General features: G+C 42.9%; 1 protein-coding gene across 1 annotated transcript in view; it reads right to left on the bottom strand.

Annotated features, from left to right (window-relative positions):
* Positions 1-1,401: 1,401 nt before the first annotated feature.
* PGM5 (phosphoglucomutase 5) overlaps positions 1,402-20,190 on the bottom strand; it is a 156,256-nt gene continuing 137,467 nt past the window's right edge. The window contains exons 11-13 of the mRNA XM_075860417.1: positions 5,767-5,980; positions 4,411-4,532; positions 1,402-1,473 (exon numbers count right to left, since the gene is read on the bottom strand). Of these exons, the coding sequence (XP_075716532.1) occupies positions 1,402-1,473; positions 4,411-4,532; positions 5,767-5,980 (408 nt within the window). The remainder of the gene's footprint in view (positions 1,474-4,410; positions 4,533-5,766; positions 5,981-20,190) is intronic.

Raw genomic sequence — 20,190 nt, 5'->3', positions numbered from 1 at the left:
ACAGAGCCAACGGAGACTTCACTCCATCGTTCTGGGTAGGAGCGTGTGCGTCATGACATACAACATCATCAATGCCTTTGCAATGATGACGACACCGCTCCTACCTCTCGGGAGCCGTGACACATAACAAAAGAGGGGGTCATCCCCCTTACAAGAGTTCTTCCAGATATGCCACACCTCTGACACTGCCATGTGTCCACACAACACATTTGGAACACATTGAGGGTAACAAATAGCCCAATACATTTTTAGAGCTTCTCTTCACTTGCATGCTCTGTGTCTGAAAAATCTGTCCTCTAAATGAAGCATTGGTGAAAAAATTTAAAATGTTATTTTTCACGCCAGATTTCCACAATATTCTGAAAAGAATACTATGGGGTCAAAAAAGTGATCACACCCCTAGATAAATTTTGAGGGGTAGTTTTCAAAATGGGGTAATTTCTGGAGGTTTTCAATCATTCCAGCACCTCCAGTGCTCCTCCAAAGTGGCAAGGTGAATAAAAATAAGTTCCTACAAAATTTTTGAAAAATTACATAATTTTCTAAACCATTGTGATATACCCAAAAAGTGACAAGAAAGGGTTACAAATTTGGGTCAAAATCTAATAGACAAATGGTAAAACAAATTTAATAACATATTTATACAATATGCTGCATATATATGTTCCATGTTGGAGTTAAAAGTAAAAAACAATTTTGCCATTTTTGTGGGTTTTTAATACGAAAATGTAAACCGTATTGACCTAAGTTTTACATAAAACAAAAGTATAATAAGTGACGAAAAAACAATGTCAGAATAACTTAGATATGTGAAACCATCGGCGAGGTATTCTCAGATAAAGTGACACATACCAGATTTAAAAAATCTGGCTTCATCCTAAAGCAGAAGGGGTTAATATGTGGATGTAAATAAACAAAGAATGTTTTTATCTTTAGATGAGTGCTGGACCATACCTTCATTTGTTATCTCTGAAGACTGGAAGGGTTTTTGTGCCGTGCACTATGCATTTGGTATTACTTTGCTCACATGTGGATTTACCAGGGAGTTGTGAGCTGATTCAAACTTTTAGTTTTCTGTGTTATATGTCAGAAGAGCTGACAAGTCCTCTTTAATCTCACAAAGAGCACATAAGGATCACGTCTGTTTTAAACGCTGGTGCTCAGACCTCTGAGTCAGAAGTCCCAGCTAAGAGTCAGTGAGCAATACTAGCCATCCTATACCAAATCTTGGAGAAACTTACCATGTCCCGGTCTCCAAAGTTTTCACTGCACATTTGGACATAAGGGTCTTACAAAAGGCAATGGTTTTACAAGGGGTTGAGAAACCTTATGCCCACACCCACCCCCTGGATCGTTGGGCCCAGGTGTGCCCCATAAGCATACCTTCCAACCGTCCCGGATTTAGCGGGAGAGTCCCGGACTCCGGGCGGTGTCTCGCTGTCCCGGGCGACCGGTGGTATAACCCAGTGTCAACTAGGAAAGGGAAATTGATTTAAACCATACCTAATAGAGATCCCAAAATATGCAATGAATATATAGCACGGTGCCGTTTCGAAAAACAGATATGCAAAACAAAAAAAAGGAAAAAAAAAAGGAATCACATAGATAGATACATGATAAACGTAATTTATCGTTCATGGAGGGGGATATATGAATTGAAGCATTGTCATAGGTATATGTGTTTGTATCCTGGCCAGGGGGTATTTTAATGAAATAATTGTGTACATCCTGTTTGGAAAAAAGTATTTATATCCAAACTTCTTTTTTCTATAAATTTATATTTAAGGAAAAAAATATTTTTATAGAATTTAATAACATTTATATACAATTCTTATTATCCCAAAGACTGCCTGGTTGGTTTGTGGAATTTTTTCTTTTTTGTTTTGTTTTGTATATACCAGTATCAACTGCATCTGTGTCCTCAGGACTCAGAAACTGTTGTACCCAATGCTGAAGCAGGGAACCGTCAGCTCCCTTCCTCTTGCTTCAGCATTAGTACAGTGGACTCCGTGGGCACAGCAGTAAGAGCTTAGCCCGGGGAAGCCCTTGACATGACTGTCTATATATAGACAGTGACGTCAGTGGCTCCTCCAGGAGCAGAATCTTCTGCCAGAGCATTGCAGACGCTCTGGCCAGGGATTGCGCTCCTAGGGGGAACCCCTGACGTTACTGTCAAAATATGGACAGTGAAGTCAGAGTTTACTCCTGAAGTGGAATCCCCTGCCAGAGCGTTGCTGATGCTGTGGCCGGGGATTCTGCTTCTAGAGGCACTATCTACATCGGACACTGTGGTGCTATCTACATGGGCACTGTGGCATTATCTATGTGGGCAGTGGAACTTTATATGTGGGCACTGGCACTAGGGGCAGCTAAGGGGGCATCATACTGTATGGGGCAGCTAGGGCGGCATTATACTGTATGGGGGCAGCTATGGGGCATTATACTGTATGGTGCCAGCTAAAGAGGCATTATACTGTATGGGGACAGCTATGAGGGCATTATACTGTATGGTGGAAGCTAAAGGGGCATTATACTGTATGGGGGCAGCTGTGGGGGCATTATATTGTATTGGGAAAACTATAGGGGCATTATACTGTATGGGGCAGCTATGAGGGCATTATACTGTATGGTGGCAATACTGTGCGGGGGAAGCTATAGGGGCATTATACTGTATGGGGCAGATTTGGGGGCATTATACTGTATGGTGGCAGCTAAGGGGTCATTATAGTGTATGGTGGCAGCTAAGGGGGCAATATACTTTATGGGGACTGCTATGGGGATATTATACTGTATGGGGCAGATTTGGGGGCATTATACTGTATGATGGCAGCTAAGGGAGCATTATACTGTATGGGGGAATCTATAGGGGCATTATACTGTATGGGGCAGCTATGGGGCATTATACTGCATAAGAGCAGCTATGGGGACATTATACATATGGGGTAGTTATGGGGGCATTATGCTGTATGGGTCTGCTTTGTGGGCATTATGCTGTATGGGGGCAGCTATGGGGCATTATACTGTACTCTTTGCGATACTTGAAAGTTGGGAGATATGCATAGAGGTACTGCATTTCTACAATACTTGTTAAAGAAAATATTGCATAACATACAGTGACAAATAAAAATAAATAAATAAATAAATAAACTTCCAGCCAGATTAATTTAATGAAAGATCTTCCAGTTCCTTGAAATTGATGGCCTATCTTTTGGATAGGCCATTCATATCTCATTGGTCAGGGTCCGACTCCCGGCACCACCGCCTATTAGCTGTTTTGGAGGGGCCGCAGCTCTCGTACGAGCACTGCTTTACCTTCATTTCCTTTACTGCTCACACTGTGAATCGCCGACACACTTGTAGCGGCAGCTCACAGTATTAGTCTTCTCCCATTGAAGGGAATGGGAGAAGGCTGTAATACTGTGAACCACCGCTACAAGTGTGTCGGCAAGTCACTGTGTGAGCAGTAAAGCACATTAAGTTGATCAGCTGGGGTGATGGGAGTTGGACCCCAACCGATGAGATATTGATATAGGCCATCAATTTCTGAGCACTGGAAAACCCATTTAATTCCTCATATTGATGCGTTGAAAGAGGGCCCGGGTAATGGATGATCCCAAAAAATTCCTATGTTTCTAACAAGGGGATACCTGCCCTCCACAGCACATTCCACATTTGCTAAGAAAAGAAAAGTGAAAAGATTAATTTTCTTAGGGTAAGAAATAATATTTTATTAGGATAGATATAATTCTGTTAATTACTGCATCTCACACAGTAGTCTAAATGCTCATTCAGAAGAAGAATTCTGTACTGACCACTAACTTGATGAATGGTGGCCAGTTTTAACAAAGCCATTATTGTGCTATGCATACTAATTATCTAAATATGTAAATTGTAGATAAAGTTATAAAAAAGACTCAATGATGGGAAATGAGTGGTGTAGGAAGCTGTTTTACTAGGTATTGTACCTGTTCTCAGGCAGTCTTCCTGCTTCCTCAAGCTTTGTACACTACATATTGCTAAATATTTCATATGCTGAAGGTGGCTATTACAGATGAGCTGTGCTTTATCTAGCAGAAATTACCGTGTATCTTCATTTATGTAATAGTAAATAAGCTTATCTTGCTGAACAAGTTTATAACTACACTTAGCAATTTTAAGTTAATATTTTACTTCGGTGCAACTTCACTGATATCTTATCTGTAATGTCAACTACTTTCCCTAAAATATTTAGATGTATTAGATAGTTTTCACATGTCTATATAAGGCTTAAATTGTGTACAGTATTTTATGATATTGAATAGAAACTAATACAAAGTCCAAAATGGAGGTTTTTTTTCAGGGTATGCCATGAAATTTTAGCCATGGGGCAAGCACACAGCACTGGCCCATGAGAAGCGGCCCATCCCTAACCTGTTTATCTCCGCTTTCTGTATAACGGCAGCAGAGGTAACTAAGCTTTATATTCAGCAGCAGTTGAAAGACGGCGGCTGGTGGTAATGTTCTCACGTGGGATCGCACACGAATGTGCAATCCTAGATACATGAATGAGCTGTTAGCAATAGAGGGATCAAGAACTAAAAACTATTGGTTCCTGATCCTGTGATTGCTGTGAAAACAAATCCCACCTTACAATATATACCATCCCTACTAGAGACCTCCAATACTATATATTAAATGCATGCTAGAGACCCCTTCTTACTATATATAACATGCATGCTTGAGTCCCCCCATTACTTACTTTTTTGCATATATCTAATTGCTAATAATAGTGCCACCAGTATTTTACATACAGTTCTGCGTCAAACTTAGCCAACAATATCAGCACCAACAATACAGTGCACTATTAGCAGACAGACTGTGTGACTTTGGAATTTTTTTCTTTATAACTATAGCCCTTGTTCTCAGAATACCCAACGCAGGCTCAGTGGTGCCTCATTTAAAAGTAAAATTACTGGTAAAAGACAGAGTGGCAATAGACAAGTTAATGTAAGAAGAAACATCCTTGCCACTTTATATGCCAGTAAGAATGTAGGTGGCCATAGCGCAAGCAGCAGCAAAAGCAGCAGCACTGTCGGCACCAGCCGTCCGGACAGTAGTAGCAGAACACAGTTGTCCCTCACCTCCCGTAAGCGTAATATTGCGGAGGAAGAGGATGACATTGTGAACTGGGTGGCTTACTGTTCACCTCAGTCACAGCAGGATGATATTACCTCTAACACTGTGACATTGAGTCAGTATTCAGCGCATTCCTCCTGCTCTTCCTTTCCAGTTAATTTTCGGCCCAATAGAAGTATTTCTTTTTCGACATCAAGGTCTTCACTGACTGAAGTGGAGTGCCTTCTTTTCTCCTAAGAGACAGCACCTGGGTGCTAAAGAAAATATTCAAGATAGTCTTCCTGTTGATGAGTTGCATGAGAACAGTCAGCGTTTGGACTGCTATGAGGACGATTACGCGGAGGTGGAGGACATGACTGAAATGCATAGATGTGTTGGCGGTGGTAGTAGTGGCACTTGTAACCATGGTGGTGGTGGTGGTAGGGGCACTGGTAGGTGTGGTGAGAGTGGCACTGGGGGCAAAAATAGAGGTGAGATTCATTTAGGGGAGGCATGAAGCCCATGACATATCACAGTCTGAGAAAAGGGATGATGATGATGACAAGGATGATTGTGTGTTGGACAGGACCTGAGAACCGGATCAAGGTGACGAGGAGGTAATAACATAAGAGTAAGAGGGTGGTGGAGATGTGCGGCCTAAAAAATCAATACCTTCCAGAGACATTTCAGCATCTACTGTATTCAGTTTGGGAGCTGCTGCTGTTGGTGTAGGCTCAAAAGCTGTCAGACCTAGGGCAAGCTTGGGTGGTGATTGTGGTGATAGAAATGTTGCGAGTGTTGCTGGTGGTGGCATTGTGCGGACATCTTCATTGTGGGAATTTTTCTCTACTTCGCCGGCCCACAAAACCATCGCAGTGTGCAAGCGCTGCAGGCAGAAAATAAGCCATGGCTGTTCAAGCACAAATGTAGGAACTACGGCTCTGCTTCAGCACATTGAATTGAAAATTGAACTGGCCAGCAATGTGAACAAGACCATCCTCCTCCAGGTCGGCATTCCTGATGAATACCCAAGTACTGGGTCGAAACGGGTAGCTATTAAGAACTATACCACAAAGTACATTTTCTCTGTCTACATGTTGTTTTAAGAAAATAAAAGAAGCTTTTCCTCATTTGCAGATACAGCTTTCAGTTCTAACCGGCGCAGGAGCGCCTTTAGTAAGGAGTGAATTATTTTCCAGTTCATTGAAATTGTATTTAAATTGACTACCCCTATCTACTCTTTCTTGCTGAAAACTTAATGAAGTTCTCCTAACTGACCCAGCTAACGGCTCCCATATCTCAAAATTTGTGTGGCAGGGAAAACATCCTCATATTGTTCAAAGCACCATATTCTTTCACAGAAAATTAAGAGGTATGTCGCTGCCCAATTTTTTTTACTTTACTTAAGCTGCACAAGTAGCACAACTCTTCGGAGTGTCTGCTTTATCAGAATCCCCTAGATGGGTATCTCTGTAATCATTCCTATTATCCCTCTACACCATGGGAGGACTTATGTAAGCTACTGGTCCCCTACAAGAGCAATCCTTAAAATATTCTGCATATGCATTCGCTACATATTTGGAGGTCACTCTGGTTCAAGTTTAAATTTCAAACACACCCATGTTTTCCTCCGGGACTGAGCTTCAATGCTTCCACGTGGTGGTTGCAGAATAGGCTTACACATTTACACAATTTTAGGATAGGCTCTCAGCTACTTACCTTAGAAGAATTTACAGATAAAGACACATCCCTACCAGGCAAAACTTCCAGGGGTTAATAAAAAAAACTCACCGCCTCTTTACATTTTTTTGGTCTAGCCATGAGAATTCACGTAGCAGTCAGATGGAAATCTTCTTCCCTTTCATTTTATGTGGTTAAAAAACAAATCCATCTAATAATGCTATCTGAACACATTATTGTAACCATCACCGACTCTACAAACAGATTCAAGGCTATATGGAGACCATAGCTGGATCACACCGCCACCGCTGAACTGCAACAAGCTATTGCTCCACGGCCGCTTGAAGTGACCCAGTTATGACATTGCCATTAGTACACCACAACCTACATACCTTGATATTTGACCTTTTTATTTTCATACAGTATGTCATTTCTTTCTCACCCCCTTATACTCTTATGTTATTTTATACGGTATATTACTGTTATTCTATTTTTGGCCCCCTATGAGTCAAATTGTCTTGATTGTGCATTTACTGTATGTTTGATTTACAAATGCGTTTCTTAAAATAAAATTATTAAAAACTAAATTTGACAACATTTTACAAGGTTGTTCACAACCTGTCCCCTCCATACATCTCTGACCTAATCTCCTGATACATACCCGCATGTAGTTATGGTCCTCACAAGACCTCTTTCTTTGCCCTCCTCTTGTCTGCTCCTCACATTATTGTCTCCAGGATTTTTCCTGTGCATCCCCCATACTCTTGAGCTCACTAAGCTACGCTCGACCAGTGCTCCATTGATTTTATCTAATTTCAGCAGTCCCGGAAGTCCCATAGAAATTAATTGAGCGCTGGCTGAGCATGCGCATCAGGCCTCCATTCTCATGGAGCACTTCGTGGGACTCACGGTCCCCCATTCTCCTCATGGCTGGGGGTCCCAGCGGTCGAACCCCCAGTGACCACATATGAATCCCCTATCCTGTGGATAGGGAACACATGTCTTGTGGGTAACCCCTTTAATGGCTATGTACATCTTTTGTAAGTATTTTTATTATTATTAAATAAATGTATTGTGTTTGTTTAAGCTGCTTAAAAATGTATTTTATTAAAAAAGTTTTTTACTTTTTAAGATACATAGAAGCTTTATTGTTCTGTCTCAGACGATTCCGTCAGTTCAGCTGAACTGATGGCTAAGTCCTGCTTGTCTCTGACACACAGGATCCAGCAAATATCGATTACATCTAAGGTTTTTTTTTCTAGGGGAGATTATCTCTATAACATGCAGGAAATGCTACATACTACGATTCTGCAGTGAGGAAAAACTTCTGTGTGCCTCCACCTGAAATGGAGGCACACAGAGTGTCGGTAGAGCCCATAGAATCCTATAGGTACCGTATTTGGTTTATTATGGTCGTCTGCATGAGGCCTAACTCTGCAACAAAAAATTAAGCTTCAACCCTATAAAGATATATTATGACATTAATCAGCACAGAATTTTGGACCTGAAAACAAAATAGTATTCAGTTGGAGTTACACTTTAAGCAAGTCACATTGATGACTATAAAAAGATCAGAATAACCATAATGTTTAATAAAATATATAATTTGTTATACACTGGACAATAAACAGCAGAAAAACATCCTGTGAACCGTTAACAACTCAGACACTGCCAACTCATTGTGCAATAAATCGTCACATAAGCCGTCATGTGTAACATTTTGTTGAGTGTATGCCCAGCTTCCGATTTATTAAAGGTTTTACTCATTGACTTTTTTTTTTATTGCTTCCCATGATTTTGATACAAGCAACAGAAAAAAAACAACGTAGTAAAGTCTTTCAATTATCAAATTGAACAAAACATAGTTCATGTGCAAGAGATGATATTGATCTATTTTCAAATCAATAAACACGCACACTGGCTGTAACACCCATGGCCACGGGCCGTCAGGTTTACTCACCTCCTGAGCAGCCATGGATCAGTGAGCGCTGGCCCACATCTCCTCCTCGGGAGATGCCAGGGCTTACTCCCGCTTCACTCTGCTGTGTCGCGCGCACCTGAATTAGATACCCAAATTAGCCCATGAGTACTCCGGACTATAAGAAGGGCCCTGCCGCTTCCTGCATTGCCTGAGCGTTGTTGTCATTTACCTATGTTCGTCTCTGCAAATCGTCCCTTAAGTCTTTTCCCGTTCCCAGTGTTCCCGTTCCTGCTACCTGTATCCTGTGTCCCGTGCTATCCTGGTTCAAGTGCCGTTTAGAGTTTGATTTGTCTTGTGCTGTGTACTACGCTTCCTGGTTACACGACGCCTGGTGTCTTGCTCCTGCCAAAGTCCCATCTGAGTCTGTCTTCGCTACTGTCAGAGGTTACCACTAGAGATGAGCGAACCGGGACAACCGAACCCGGTTTCGGTCCGAACTTCCGGAAAAGTTCGGTTCGCAGCGAATCCGAACTTCACCGGGTTCGGCCGAACCCGTTTTGACCGAACCCGGTCAAAAATATTATACAAATCGGCAGCCACTTGTCTCTATCAATCACTGATAGAGAAAAGAGGCTGCTGATTAAAAATAAAATAAAAAGCATTTCATACGTACCTGGTCGTTGTCTTGCGGACGAGTCTCTGTTCTTCCTCCAGTCCGACCTTCTTTTCTGACGCGGCAGCCTGTGATTGGCTGCAGAGGCCTCTGCTGCCCGTGATTGGCTGCAGAGGTCTCTGCAGCCCGTGATTGGCTGCAGAGGTCTCTGCAGCCCGTGATTGGCTGCAGAGGCCTCTGCAGCCCGTGATTGGCTGCAGCGCTCACATGGGCTGCATCGTCATCAAGGAATGTCGGGCCGGATGTCGCGAGGGACGCGTCACCAAGGCAACGGCCAGGAGACCGGACTGGAGGAAGCAGGGAGTTCCCGGTAAGTGTGAACGTCTTTTTTTTTTTACAGGTACTCTATATTGTGATCGGTAGTCACTGTCCAGGGTGCTGAAACAGTTACTGCCGATCAGTTAACTCTTTCAGCACCCTGAAGAGTGACTATTTACTGACGTCGCCTAGCAACGCTGCCGTAATGACGGGTGCACACATGTAGCCACCCGTCATTACGGGGCCTCATGCACACGACCGTAAAAACACCCGTTATTAAGGGTCGTAATTACGACCCGAAATAGCGGGCCCATAGACTTCTGTTAGCCACGGGTACCTTCCCGTTTTCTCACGGGAAGGTGCCCGTGTCGTTAAAAAGATAGAACATGTTCTATTTTTTTATTTTACGGGTCGTGCTCGTAATTACGACTCGTAATTACGAGCACGGCCGGCCACTTTTACGAGCCGTGCTGTCATTATAAGGGTATGTTCACACGACAGCGTCCGTTACGGCTGAAATTACGGGGATGTTTCCGCCTGAAAACATCCCCGTAATTTCAGCCGTTATGGCATATGCAGGCGCTTGAACGCCGCGTCCATTACGGACGTAATTGGCGCTGCTATTCATTGGAGTCAATGAATAACGGCTCCAATTACGGCCAAAGAAGTGACAGGTCACTTCTTTGACGCGGGCGTCTATTTACGCGCCGTCATTTGACAGCGGCGTGTAAATTACGCCTCGTGTGAACAGACAAACGTCTGCCCATTGCTTTCAATGGGCAGATGTTTGTCCGCGCTATCGAGGCGCTATTTTTGGACGTAATTCGGGGCAAAAACGCCCGAATTACGTCCGTAATTAGTGAGTGTGAACATACCCTGTGTTCACACGCACTAATTACGGATGTAATTCGGGATTTTTTGCCCCGAATTACGCCCGAAAATAGCGCCTCGATAGCGCTGACAAACATCTGCCCATTGAAAGCAATGGGCAGACGTTTGTCTGTTCACACGAGGCGTATATTTACGCGCCGCTGTCAAATGACGGCGCGTAAATAGACGCCCGCGTCAAAGAAGTGACCTGTCACTTCTTTGGCCGTAATTGGAGCCGTTATTCATTGACTCCAATGAATAGCAGCGCCAATTACGTCCGTAATGGACGCCGCGTTCAAGCGCCTGCACATGCCGGTACGGCTGAAATTACGGGGATGTTTTCAGACGGAAACATCCCCGTAATTTCAGCCCTTACGGACGCTGTCGTGTGAACATACCCTAAATTTTATAGCAGCACGGCCCGTAAAATAGAAAAATAGAACATGTTCTATTTTTTTAACGGCACGGGCACCTTCCCGTGAGAAAACGGGAAGGTACCCATGGGTAACAGAAGTCTATGAGCCCGTTATTGCGGGTCGTAATTACGACCCACAATAACGGGTGTTTTTACGGTCGTGTGCATAATGGGAGCACGGCTTGGAAAAACGACCGGCTGCCTGTGGCCGGCCGTGCTCCTCTCCTGAAATACTCTGTGCTGCCTTAAACTCTGTGGACAGGTCAGGATCCTGTTTCTTTTAAATGCTGCTAGGGAACCCGCTCGATCCACTATGTAAGGCTGCGCTACAGTGCAGCATTTAAAAGAAACAGGATCCTGACCTGTCCACAGAGTTTAAGGCAGCACAGAGTATTTCAGGAGATGAGCGTGCAGATTCAGTGCTGCTGTGAACTCTGCTCTTACCATTACGTAGCTCTCAGTCTGTTACCTCTCCTCCACTCCTGTCCTCAATAACACCTTCACATGATTGGCAAGTCACCACCCCGCACAAGATCCGCACGCTCATCTCCTGAAATACTCTGTGCTGCTGTGAACTCTACTCTTACCATTACGTGGTGACTTGCCAATCATGTGAAGGTGTTCTTGAGGACAGGAGTGGAGGAGAGGTAACAGACTGAGAGCTACGTAATGGTAAGAGCAGAGTTCACAGCAGCACTGAATCTGCACGCTCATCTCCTGAAATACTCTGTGCTGCCTTAAACTCTATGGAAAGGTCAGGATCCTGTTTCTTTTAAATGCTGCACTATAGCGCAGCCTTATATAGTGGATCGAGCGGGTTCCCAAGCAGCATTTAAAAGAAACAGTGTGTGTGTTTGGGTATGTGTCTTTGTCTGTTTTTGTTTTTATATGTGTGTTTGTGTTTATGTGTGTTTGTGTATATATGGGTGTGTTTGTGTATATGTGTTTGTGTATATATATGGGTGTATGTGTATATGTTTGTGTGTAGATGTTTGTGTGTGTGTTTTTGTATATGTGTGTTTGTGTATATGTGTGTATATGGGTGTGTTTATGTGTGTTTGTGTATATATATGGGTGTATTTGTATATATGTTTGTGTGTAGATGTTTGTGTGTGTGTGTTTATATATGTGTGTGTTTGTGTATATGGGTGTGTGTATATGTGTGTGTTTGTGTATATGTGTGTTTGTGTATGGTTGTTTGTGTGTGCGTGCGTGTATATATGTGTGTAGGTGAGTAGAAGTATTGTTATTGTTCACATTGATAACTGTTTTTTTATGTTGTTGCAGATTTTGATGTACCGATTGGACTACATCTTCGATTCGTTGGACTACTGCGTAGATCTACGTTTTTTTAAAATTTAATAAAATGGTTAACGAGGGTTTTGTTGGGGATTTCTTATTTCAATAAAAAAGAATTGTCTTTGTGTTTTTTTTTAAACTTTATTAGTGCCTAGATAATGGTAGTTGGCTGATTGACAGCGTCCATTATTAAGGCGGGGCTTAGTGTTAGCCGGTGCAGAGGCTAGCACTAACCACCCATTATTACCCCGGTACCCACCACCACCAGGGGTGCCGGGAAGAGCTTGGTACGATCCAGTACCCGACCATCTGTTGTGATGGTCGGGTACTGGGGCGGCCGTAGGCTGGTATTATGAGGCTGGGAAGGGCCAAAAACAGTGTACAGCCAGTATGGCTGTATGGCACTGTCTACAAGGGGGAGGTGGGAGGCTGTATGGCACGATCTACAAAAAGGGGGTGGGGGATTATGGCACTGTCTACAGGGAGGCTATATGGAAAAATCTACAGGGGGGCACTATACTGTGTGGGAGCCACTAAGCGGACATTATACTGTGTAGGGGTACTACAGGTGGCATAATACTGTGGGCAAAATTAGAGGACACAATACAGTGTCCTTGAAGGGGTTGTAATATATTATATTATTAAATATTATTATTATACTGTATGGGGGCACTAAAGGGGCATTATAATTTTTTGAGGGCCATTTTTTTTTTAATGATGGGGTGGGGCACCAAAAGATCATTTCGCACAGGGCGCCATCTATCCTAGGGCCGGCCCTGCTCTTGTGTAGCATAATTATTAATCTACTAGTCCTTTTTTTTTTTTTAAGGAATCTCAAAGAGAATCGGCCATTGTATTATAGAGATTTTAAGATTTGACTGTAAATAAAGCTTAATCATTATAGAATGAAAAAAATATATGAACTTTCTGCTGTACTTTGTGCTTCAATATGGTTTTCAAGATCACTGCTTACTGTCAGTGAATTGTAACATTCTTGTTTACATCCAAAAGCTGAGAAAAATTGCAGAGACCTAATGTTTCTCACAACTGAAGGTTTGTAACCAGTCTAGGAAATCCTCTGTGAGCCAAATAAATTAACACCACAAATCCATCTTCTGTACTGATAGTTTGCTAAACTGTATCATTGTAGGTGAACTGTATCTGTCTGGAATCCAGGCTACTTTGCACACAGAGGTACAGGTTTTTAATGTACAGGTTTTGTACAATATAATGCCCCCATCGTGCTTCTCCACCATATAATGCCACCATAGTGCCCCCTCACACAGTATAATGCTCCATAGTACCCCTGCACAGTACAATGCCCCCATAGTGGCCCCAACACAATATAATGCCCCACAGTGACCACAACACAATATAATGCCCCCATAGTTCCCTCAACACAGTATAATGCCCCCTTAGTTGCCCAGGACAGAGTAGAATGCCTCCATAGTGGCCCCTCACAGTATAATGCCCAAATAGTGACCCCACACTGTATAATGCCCCCAATGTGGCTCCCCACAGTATAATGCCCTTATACCTGTCCCCACACAATATAATGCCCCTATAACTGCCCCTTCACAGTATAATGCCCTATATCTACCCCTCCCCCACAGAATAATGCCCCATTGTGGCCCCACAAAGTATAATACCCCCATAGTGCCCCCACACAGTATAATGCACCCATAATGGTCCCCACATAGTATAATGCCACCATAGTGGTGCCACACAGTATAATGCCTCAATAGTGCTTCCCCACAGTACAGTGCCACATGGTTGCCCCCACACCCAGTATAATTCCCTCACAGTGCCTGATAAAAATTATAAAACAAATACTCACCTAGACCCGTTCCCGTGACAAGTGGATGAGATTCCGCTGCAGGTCTCCTCTGGTCTATGCTATGTGTGGCTTGGCACAGACAGGTATAATGACGTCATTGCATCACGCCTGTCTGCGCCACGCTGCTCACGGCTGGCGTTACATAGTGAATGGTGAAGCAGGGAGCTGACAGCTCCCTGCTACGATGCACATGCAGTTGGAACCAGGATATGCCACTGGCCACCCAGGACGAATCCGTGACTCTCCCACTGGATCCGGTACAGTATGGATGTATGAAAGACAACTACTTGTAAAGGGTTAATATAAGTCTCTTACTACACACACATACAGAACAAGCAGTAGTCACACTGTAATGGCAGGAAGGAGGTGAAGGGAAAGTGAGCCCTAATCTACCCACCGCCCTGTCTCTGCCTACTTGCAACGACCCGCCCTAGGCGACGAGGTACAACTGGGCGGCGGTCCCTACGCTGTCTAAGTGCACAGGAAAACAAACAGGGAACACGCAGGGGAAGGGGCAGTAGCCACGGAACGCCACGAGGAAACGGAGCGGCGAACGAACAGTCAGGACCAGGACGAAGTGATTACACCCGAGCGGGCACGGAGACAGAAGCAAGCCAGGGGCAAAGCAGGTCAAGCAGAACTGCAGCAAGGCAGAAGCACGGCAGAAGCAGGCTGGAGCAAGCAGCAGTGGGGCCAGGAATCCAAAAGAATTACAAGCACTGAAGGAGAGAACAGGGCAGGTAATAAAGGACAGGGGGCGGAGCTAACTCCGACAGACCAGGCCGCGATAGGCTCTCCCACTCCTGAGCCTGCCACCCTGGTTGGTGGGAGATGGTGTCAGTCGAACAGGTCTGGCCTCAGGTGTGGACTGATTAATCCCAGGAGTATACCTAGATGAAGTACCTGGCAGATCCCTAACACACACACTGAAGACAAAGCTGTGACAGGATTTACCTAAGCTTCTTCTAGCCTCCTCCTCCTGCTGCTTAATAATACACCGGAGCGCTACATCCATACTGCTTGTACCTGTCTTGCCATAACAACAAATTTATAATTCTACTGAATGGTGAGTGTCGTGGATTTTCTCTACCAATATTGTTGTACTTTACCTTAGCCTTTTCACCACTGAGCACCACTTGTTGTGGATCTAATTGGATCTGTTTAGATACATGCTTCTATCCATTACTTGGACTCATAATGCTTTAAGAGCCAAAGCAGTGCCAATCTTTTTCCTATCTTCTGGATAATTTTAATAATACAGAGGAATTCATCATAAATTTCTACTAATATAACATTATCCAGCATGAAGTAAAATAGCAGCCAAGATCTTCACTGTACATATGTTGCATACTGTCTTTCCCCTCACAGTGGGCTCTCCCAGCTCAAAAAGATCACAATTTAGCGAGACATTATTGCGGTTGTCCTGACATTTAAAAAACAGACTGCAGGCAGGAGATGTGGTAAAATAAGAAAAAAAAATAATCACATAATAAATCCCTTGCCACTCCAGCGCCGTTGCTCCTGTGGTCACTGCCGGTCTATTTACTTTTACAGCAAGTGATTATGCCCCTTTACATCATGTGATTGCTGTAGCCAATCACTGGCCTCCTGCCAGCATCATCACCACTGAGGCCAATGACTGGTTGCAGCGGTCATATGGATGAAATGGGACGTCATCACTTCCTGTAAAAGTTAACAGATAAGCACGGAGCACCAGAGCGGCGGCAGTGGAGCGGTGAGAGATTTACCATGTGGGAATTACTTATTTTGTTATTTTAGCACATCCCCTGCCTGCAGCCAGCCTTTTAAATGTCCTGGAAAACTCTTCAAACTGCATTACAGAATATGGAGAGACAACAACAGATAAAGTTTTCTCCCTTTCTTAAAAGCTTTAACCCCGTCAGGACAGTTTGTTTTGGCCTTAAAGACTAAGCCGATTTTTTCAAATCTGACATATGTCACTTTACGTGGTAAGAACTTTGGAATGCTTTTACCTAACCAGACGATTCTGAGATTGTTTTCTCGTGGCATATTGTACTTTATGTTAGTGAATTTTTTTTCCAATAAAACGTACACATTTTTAATTTTTACAAGACATAAAGGACAAAAAACACCTTAACATTTGGAAAGCAATTTCTCCCGTTTACAGCAATACCCAATATGTGGCAAAAAAAAACTGCTGTTTGGACACACGACAGGGCTTAGAATGGAAGGAGAACTATTTGGCTTTTGGAGCTCAAGTTTTGCTGCAATGGTTTTCGGGTGCCTTGTCGCAATTGCAAAGCCCCTGCGGGACCAAATCTCTGGAAACGCCCCAAAAGTGACCCCATTTGGGAAACTACACCCTCCAAGGAATTTATCGAGTGGTATAGTAAGCATTTTGACACCACAGTTTTTTTGCTGACTTTAGTGGAATTAGGTCGTGAAAATGAAAATCTACGTTATTTTCTAATAAAATTTAGTTTTAGCTCAGATTTTTCCATTTTCACAATAAAGGAGAAAAAGTACCCCAGAATTTGTAAAGCAACATCTTCTGAGCACAGCAATACCCCATTTGTGGCAATAAACTGCTGTTTGGACATGCAGAAGGGCTTAGAAGGTAAGGAGCAACATTTTGATTTTGGAGCTCAAATTTTGCTGGAATGATTTGCGGCACCATGTCACATTTGCAAAGCCTCTGCGGGACCAAATTAGTAGAAACCCCCACAAGTGACCCATTTGGGAAACTACACCCCTGAAGGAACATATCTGGGATATAGGGAACATTTTGCCCCTACAGGTTTTTTGCCGAATTTAGTGGAATTAGGCCACAAAATTGAAAAGCTAATTTTTTTCCAATAAAACGTGGACATTTTCAATTTTTATAAGGAATAAAAGAGAAAAACACCTCAACATTTGAAAAGCGATTTCTCCCGATTACGGCAATACCCCATACGTGGTCATTAACTGCTGTTTGGTGCAGGGCTCAAAAGGGAAGGAGCGCCATTTGGAGCTCAAATTTAGCTGGAATGGTTTTCTGGTGCCACGTTACATTTCAAAAGCCCCTGCGGGTCCAAAACAGTAGGGGCCCCCCAAAAGTGACCCAATTTAGGAAAATACACACCTTAAGGAACCTATCTAGTGGTATAGTGAACATTTGGACCCCACAGGCCTTTTGCAGAATTTATTGGAATTAGGCCGTAAAAATTAATATCACATTTTTTCCACTAAAAAGTTGAATGTTTTCCTTTTCACAAGGGATAAAGGAGAAAAAGCGGTCCAACATTTGTAAAGCTATTTCTCCCGAGTACGGTAATACCCCACATGTGGTCATAAACTTTTATTTGGACTCTGGGGACCTTGCGCCCTTTTGGGCTTAATGAAAATTTTAATTTTGCTCCATTCCTTTGACCATTGACCTCCAGTGGGTCATTTTTAATATTATGTTATGTTCATTTTTATGTGTATTTGCATTTAGTGTTTCTAACGACCTTCATTTTTCAGGTATATATGGATGGTAGTGATGTTACCACATGGAGATATTGGAAATAGGAGAAGAGAAAGAATTCTAGACAATCATATGGCATTCTTCTTTGCAGCAATAATATGTGAAAAACCCAGAACCCACTTCCCTTCTCTCTGTTCTTCATTCATTAGATTTTTGTATCTGTGCGCACATGTGTATTTGCGTATACACGTTATACCTTTTTGCGTGTGTGCGCGGTTACACATGTTGCATTGTGACCATCAATTATGCATGTATGGATCATCTCTGCACTTATATCTTGGTGTTTGTGAGACACTGCATATGTATATTACTTTATATAGAGATTTCGATATTCCATGTACTCCTCTGTATATATATTTACCTCTATATGCATGGATATGAGTTTCATTGATACCATGAAGGGACGAATTAATATGGGTTTTTTACTAGATCTCTGTTACATTTGGACTAATGAATATGGGACACCTTTTTTTGATTACATATATGGTGTTATACACATCCTTTCACCACACATTTTTCCATATATGAGCAGGTTCTCATATATATATACACACTTATAATTCACTGTTATTTATTTATTTATTTTATTAACTTACTTTAATATATATATCCTCTCACGGTTGTTTTATCCATTTATCAGTGCATTAACATTTTCACACATTTTCTGCATAAAATATATATATATTGTTTCACTTGTTTTGTATTTTATCTTGTCTCTCTTTTTATTTTATTTCATTCACAATATATGTTTTGTCACATTACCCCATATATGTCCATGATTGCAACTGTGTTGTTATGTTCCTTGCAAAATATATATGTACAGAAAAGTCTATTTTCCCAGCACTTCTCTCCATCAGCCAGTCAAACGGACATATCTTTACTTATATTTACCTTATATTCACGCCCATGTGTTACATAGTCTGTTTATACATATTTCCTGCAATGAGTGACGCCTAGTTCATGCTCTGCATGACTCATCTTTTAATTATTTTTTGTATTTTGTGAATAAAGTTTGTATTTTTCCTAAAAAACATTGTTATGTGTTAATTGAACCCTATACCCTGTAGGTCTCATATTTGGACACACAGCAAGGCTCTAAAGGGAAGGAGTGCAATTTGTTTTTTGGGGTGGAGATTTTACAAAATTAGTTTTCTGACACCATGTTGCACTGAGATAAGGTACCAGTACATTGGAAAGCTCTGAAAAAATTACCACATTTTGGAAACTATATCCCTGAAGAAATTGATCTAGAGGTATTGTGAGAATTTTAACCCCACAAGTGTTTTGAAAGAAATTAGTGTACAGTGGATGTTGCAGATTGAAAATTGCCATTTTTCCACTGATATGCCATTTTAGTGACCAATATGTTGTGCCCAGCTTGTGTCACTGGAGACACACACCCCATAAATTGTTAAGCGGGTTCTCCGGAATACAGTAATACACCATATGTGGTCATAAACTGCTGTTTGGGCAGACTCTCAGGCTCAGAAGGACCGCCATTCTGCTTTTGGAGCGTAGATTTTGCTTGGTAGTAGCTTTGTTTGGGGTTTTACTGGTATTTCAGTTTATAATGTGGGGGTATATGTAATCGGTGAGGAGTAAAACAGGGTATATGTAAGCTGGGCTGAGTACATCAGGGTATATGTAAGCTGGGGCCGAGTAGATCAGGGTATATGCAAGCTGGGCGGAGTACATCAGGGTATATGCAAGCTGGGCGGAGTGCATCAAGGTATATGTAAACTGTGTGGAGTACATCAGGGTATATGTAATCTGGGCGGAGTACATCAGGGTATATGTAAGCTGGGTGGAGTGCATCAGGCTATATGTAAGCTGTGAGGCAGGGGCGTAACTTGGAAAGACTGGGCCCCATAGCAAACTTTTGACTGGGGCCCCCCCTCTGCTGGGTATCACACAACCCCCCCCCCCCCTTGGAGATAGTGCCTCCCCATAGATTCCACCACACAGCGCCCCCCTATAGATAGCACCATACACAGCCCCCTGTAGATAACGCCATACAGCCCCCCTGTAGATAACGCCATACAGACCCCCTCTGTAGATAACGCCATACAGACCCCCTCTGTAGATAACGCCATACAGCCCTCTCTGTAGATAACGCCATACAGCCCTCTCTGTAGATAACACCATACAGACCCCCTCTGTAGATAACGCCATATAGCCCCCCCCCCAAAAAAAAAAAACGGCCTATAGTGTGTCCTACAAAAGATATTAGTGCTCCACGTATAGCCCACCTCTGTAGATAGTGTCCCACATATAGCCCACCCCTGTAGACTGTGCACTACATATAGACTCCCCTGTAGATAGTGGCCCACATCCCCACATACAGACCTCCCCTGTAGCTAGTGCCCCACATATAGACCCCCCCCCTGTATATAGTGCCCCACATATAGACCCACCTGTATATAGTGGCCCACATATAGACCCCCCTGTATATAATGGCCCACATATAGAGCCCCCTGTATATAGTGGCCCACACCCCCACATATAGACCCCCCTGTAGCTACTGCCTCACATATAGACTCCCCTGTAGCTACTGCCCCACATATAGACCCCCTATATATAATAGCCCACATAAAGACGACCCCCCCCTGTAGATAGACCCCCCCACTATAGATAATGCCATTCACATTCTTATGAG

This window comes from Rhinoderma darwinii, chromosome 1, assembly GCF_050947455.1.
Source record: "Rhinoderma darwinii isolate aRhiDar2 chromosome 1, aRhiDar2.hap1, whole genome shotgun sequence".
In the NCBI taxonomy this organism is placed as follows: domain Eukaryota; kingdom Metazoa; phylum Chordata; class Amphibia; order Anura; family Rhinodermatidae; genus Rhinoderma; species Rhinoderma darwinii.
This window is presented reverse-complemented; position numbering and strand designations above follow the sequence as displayed.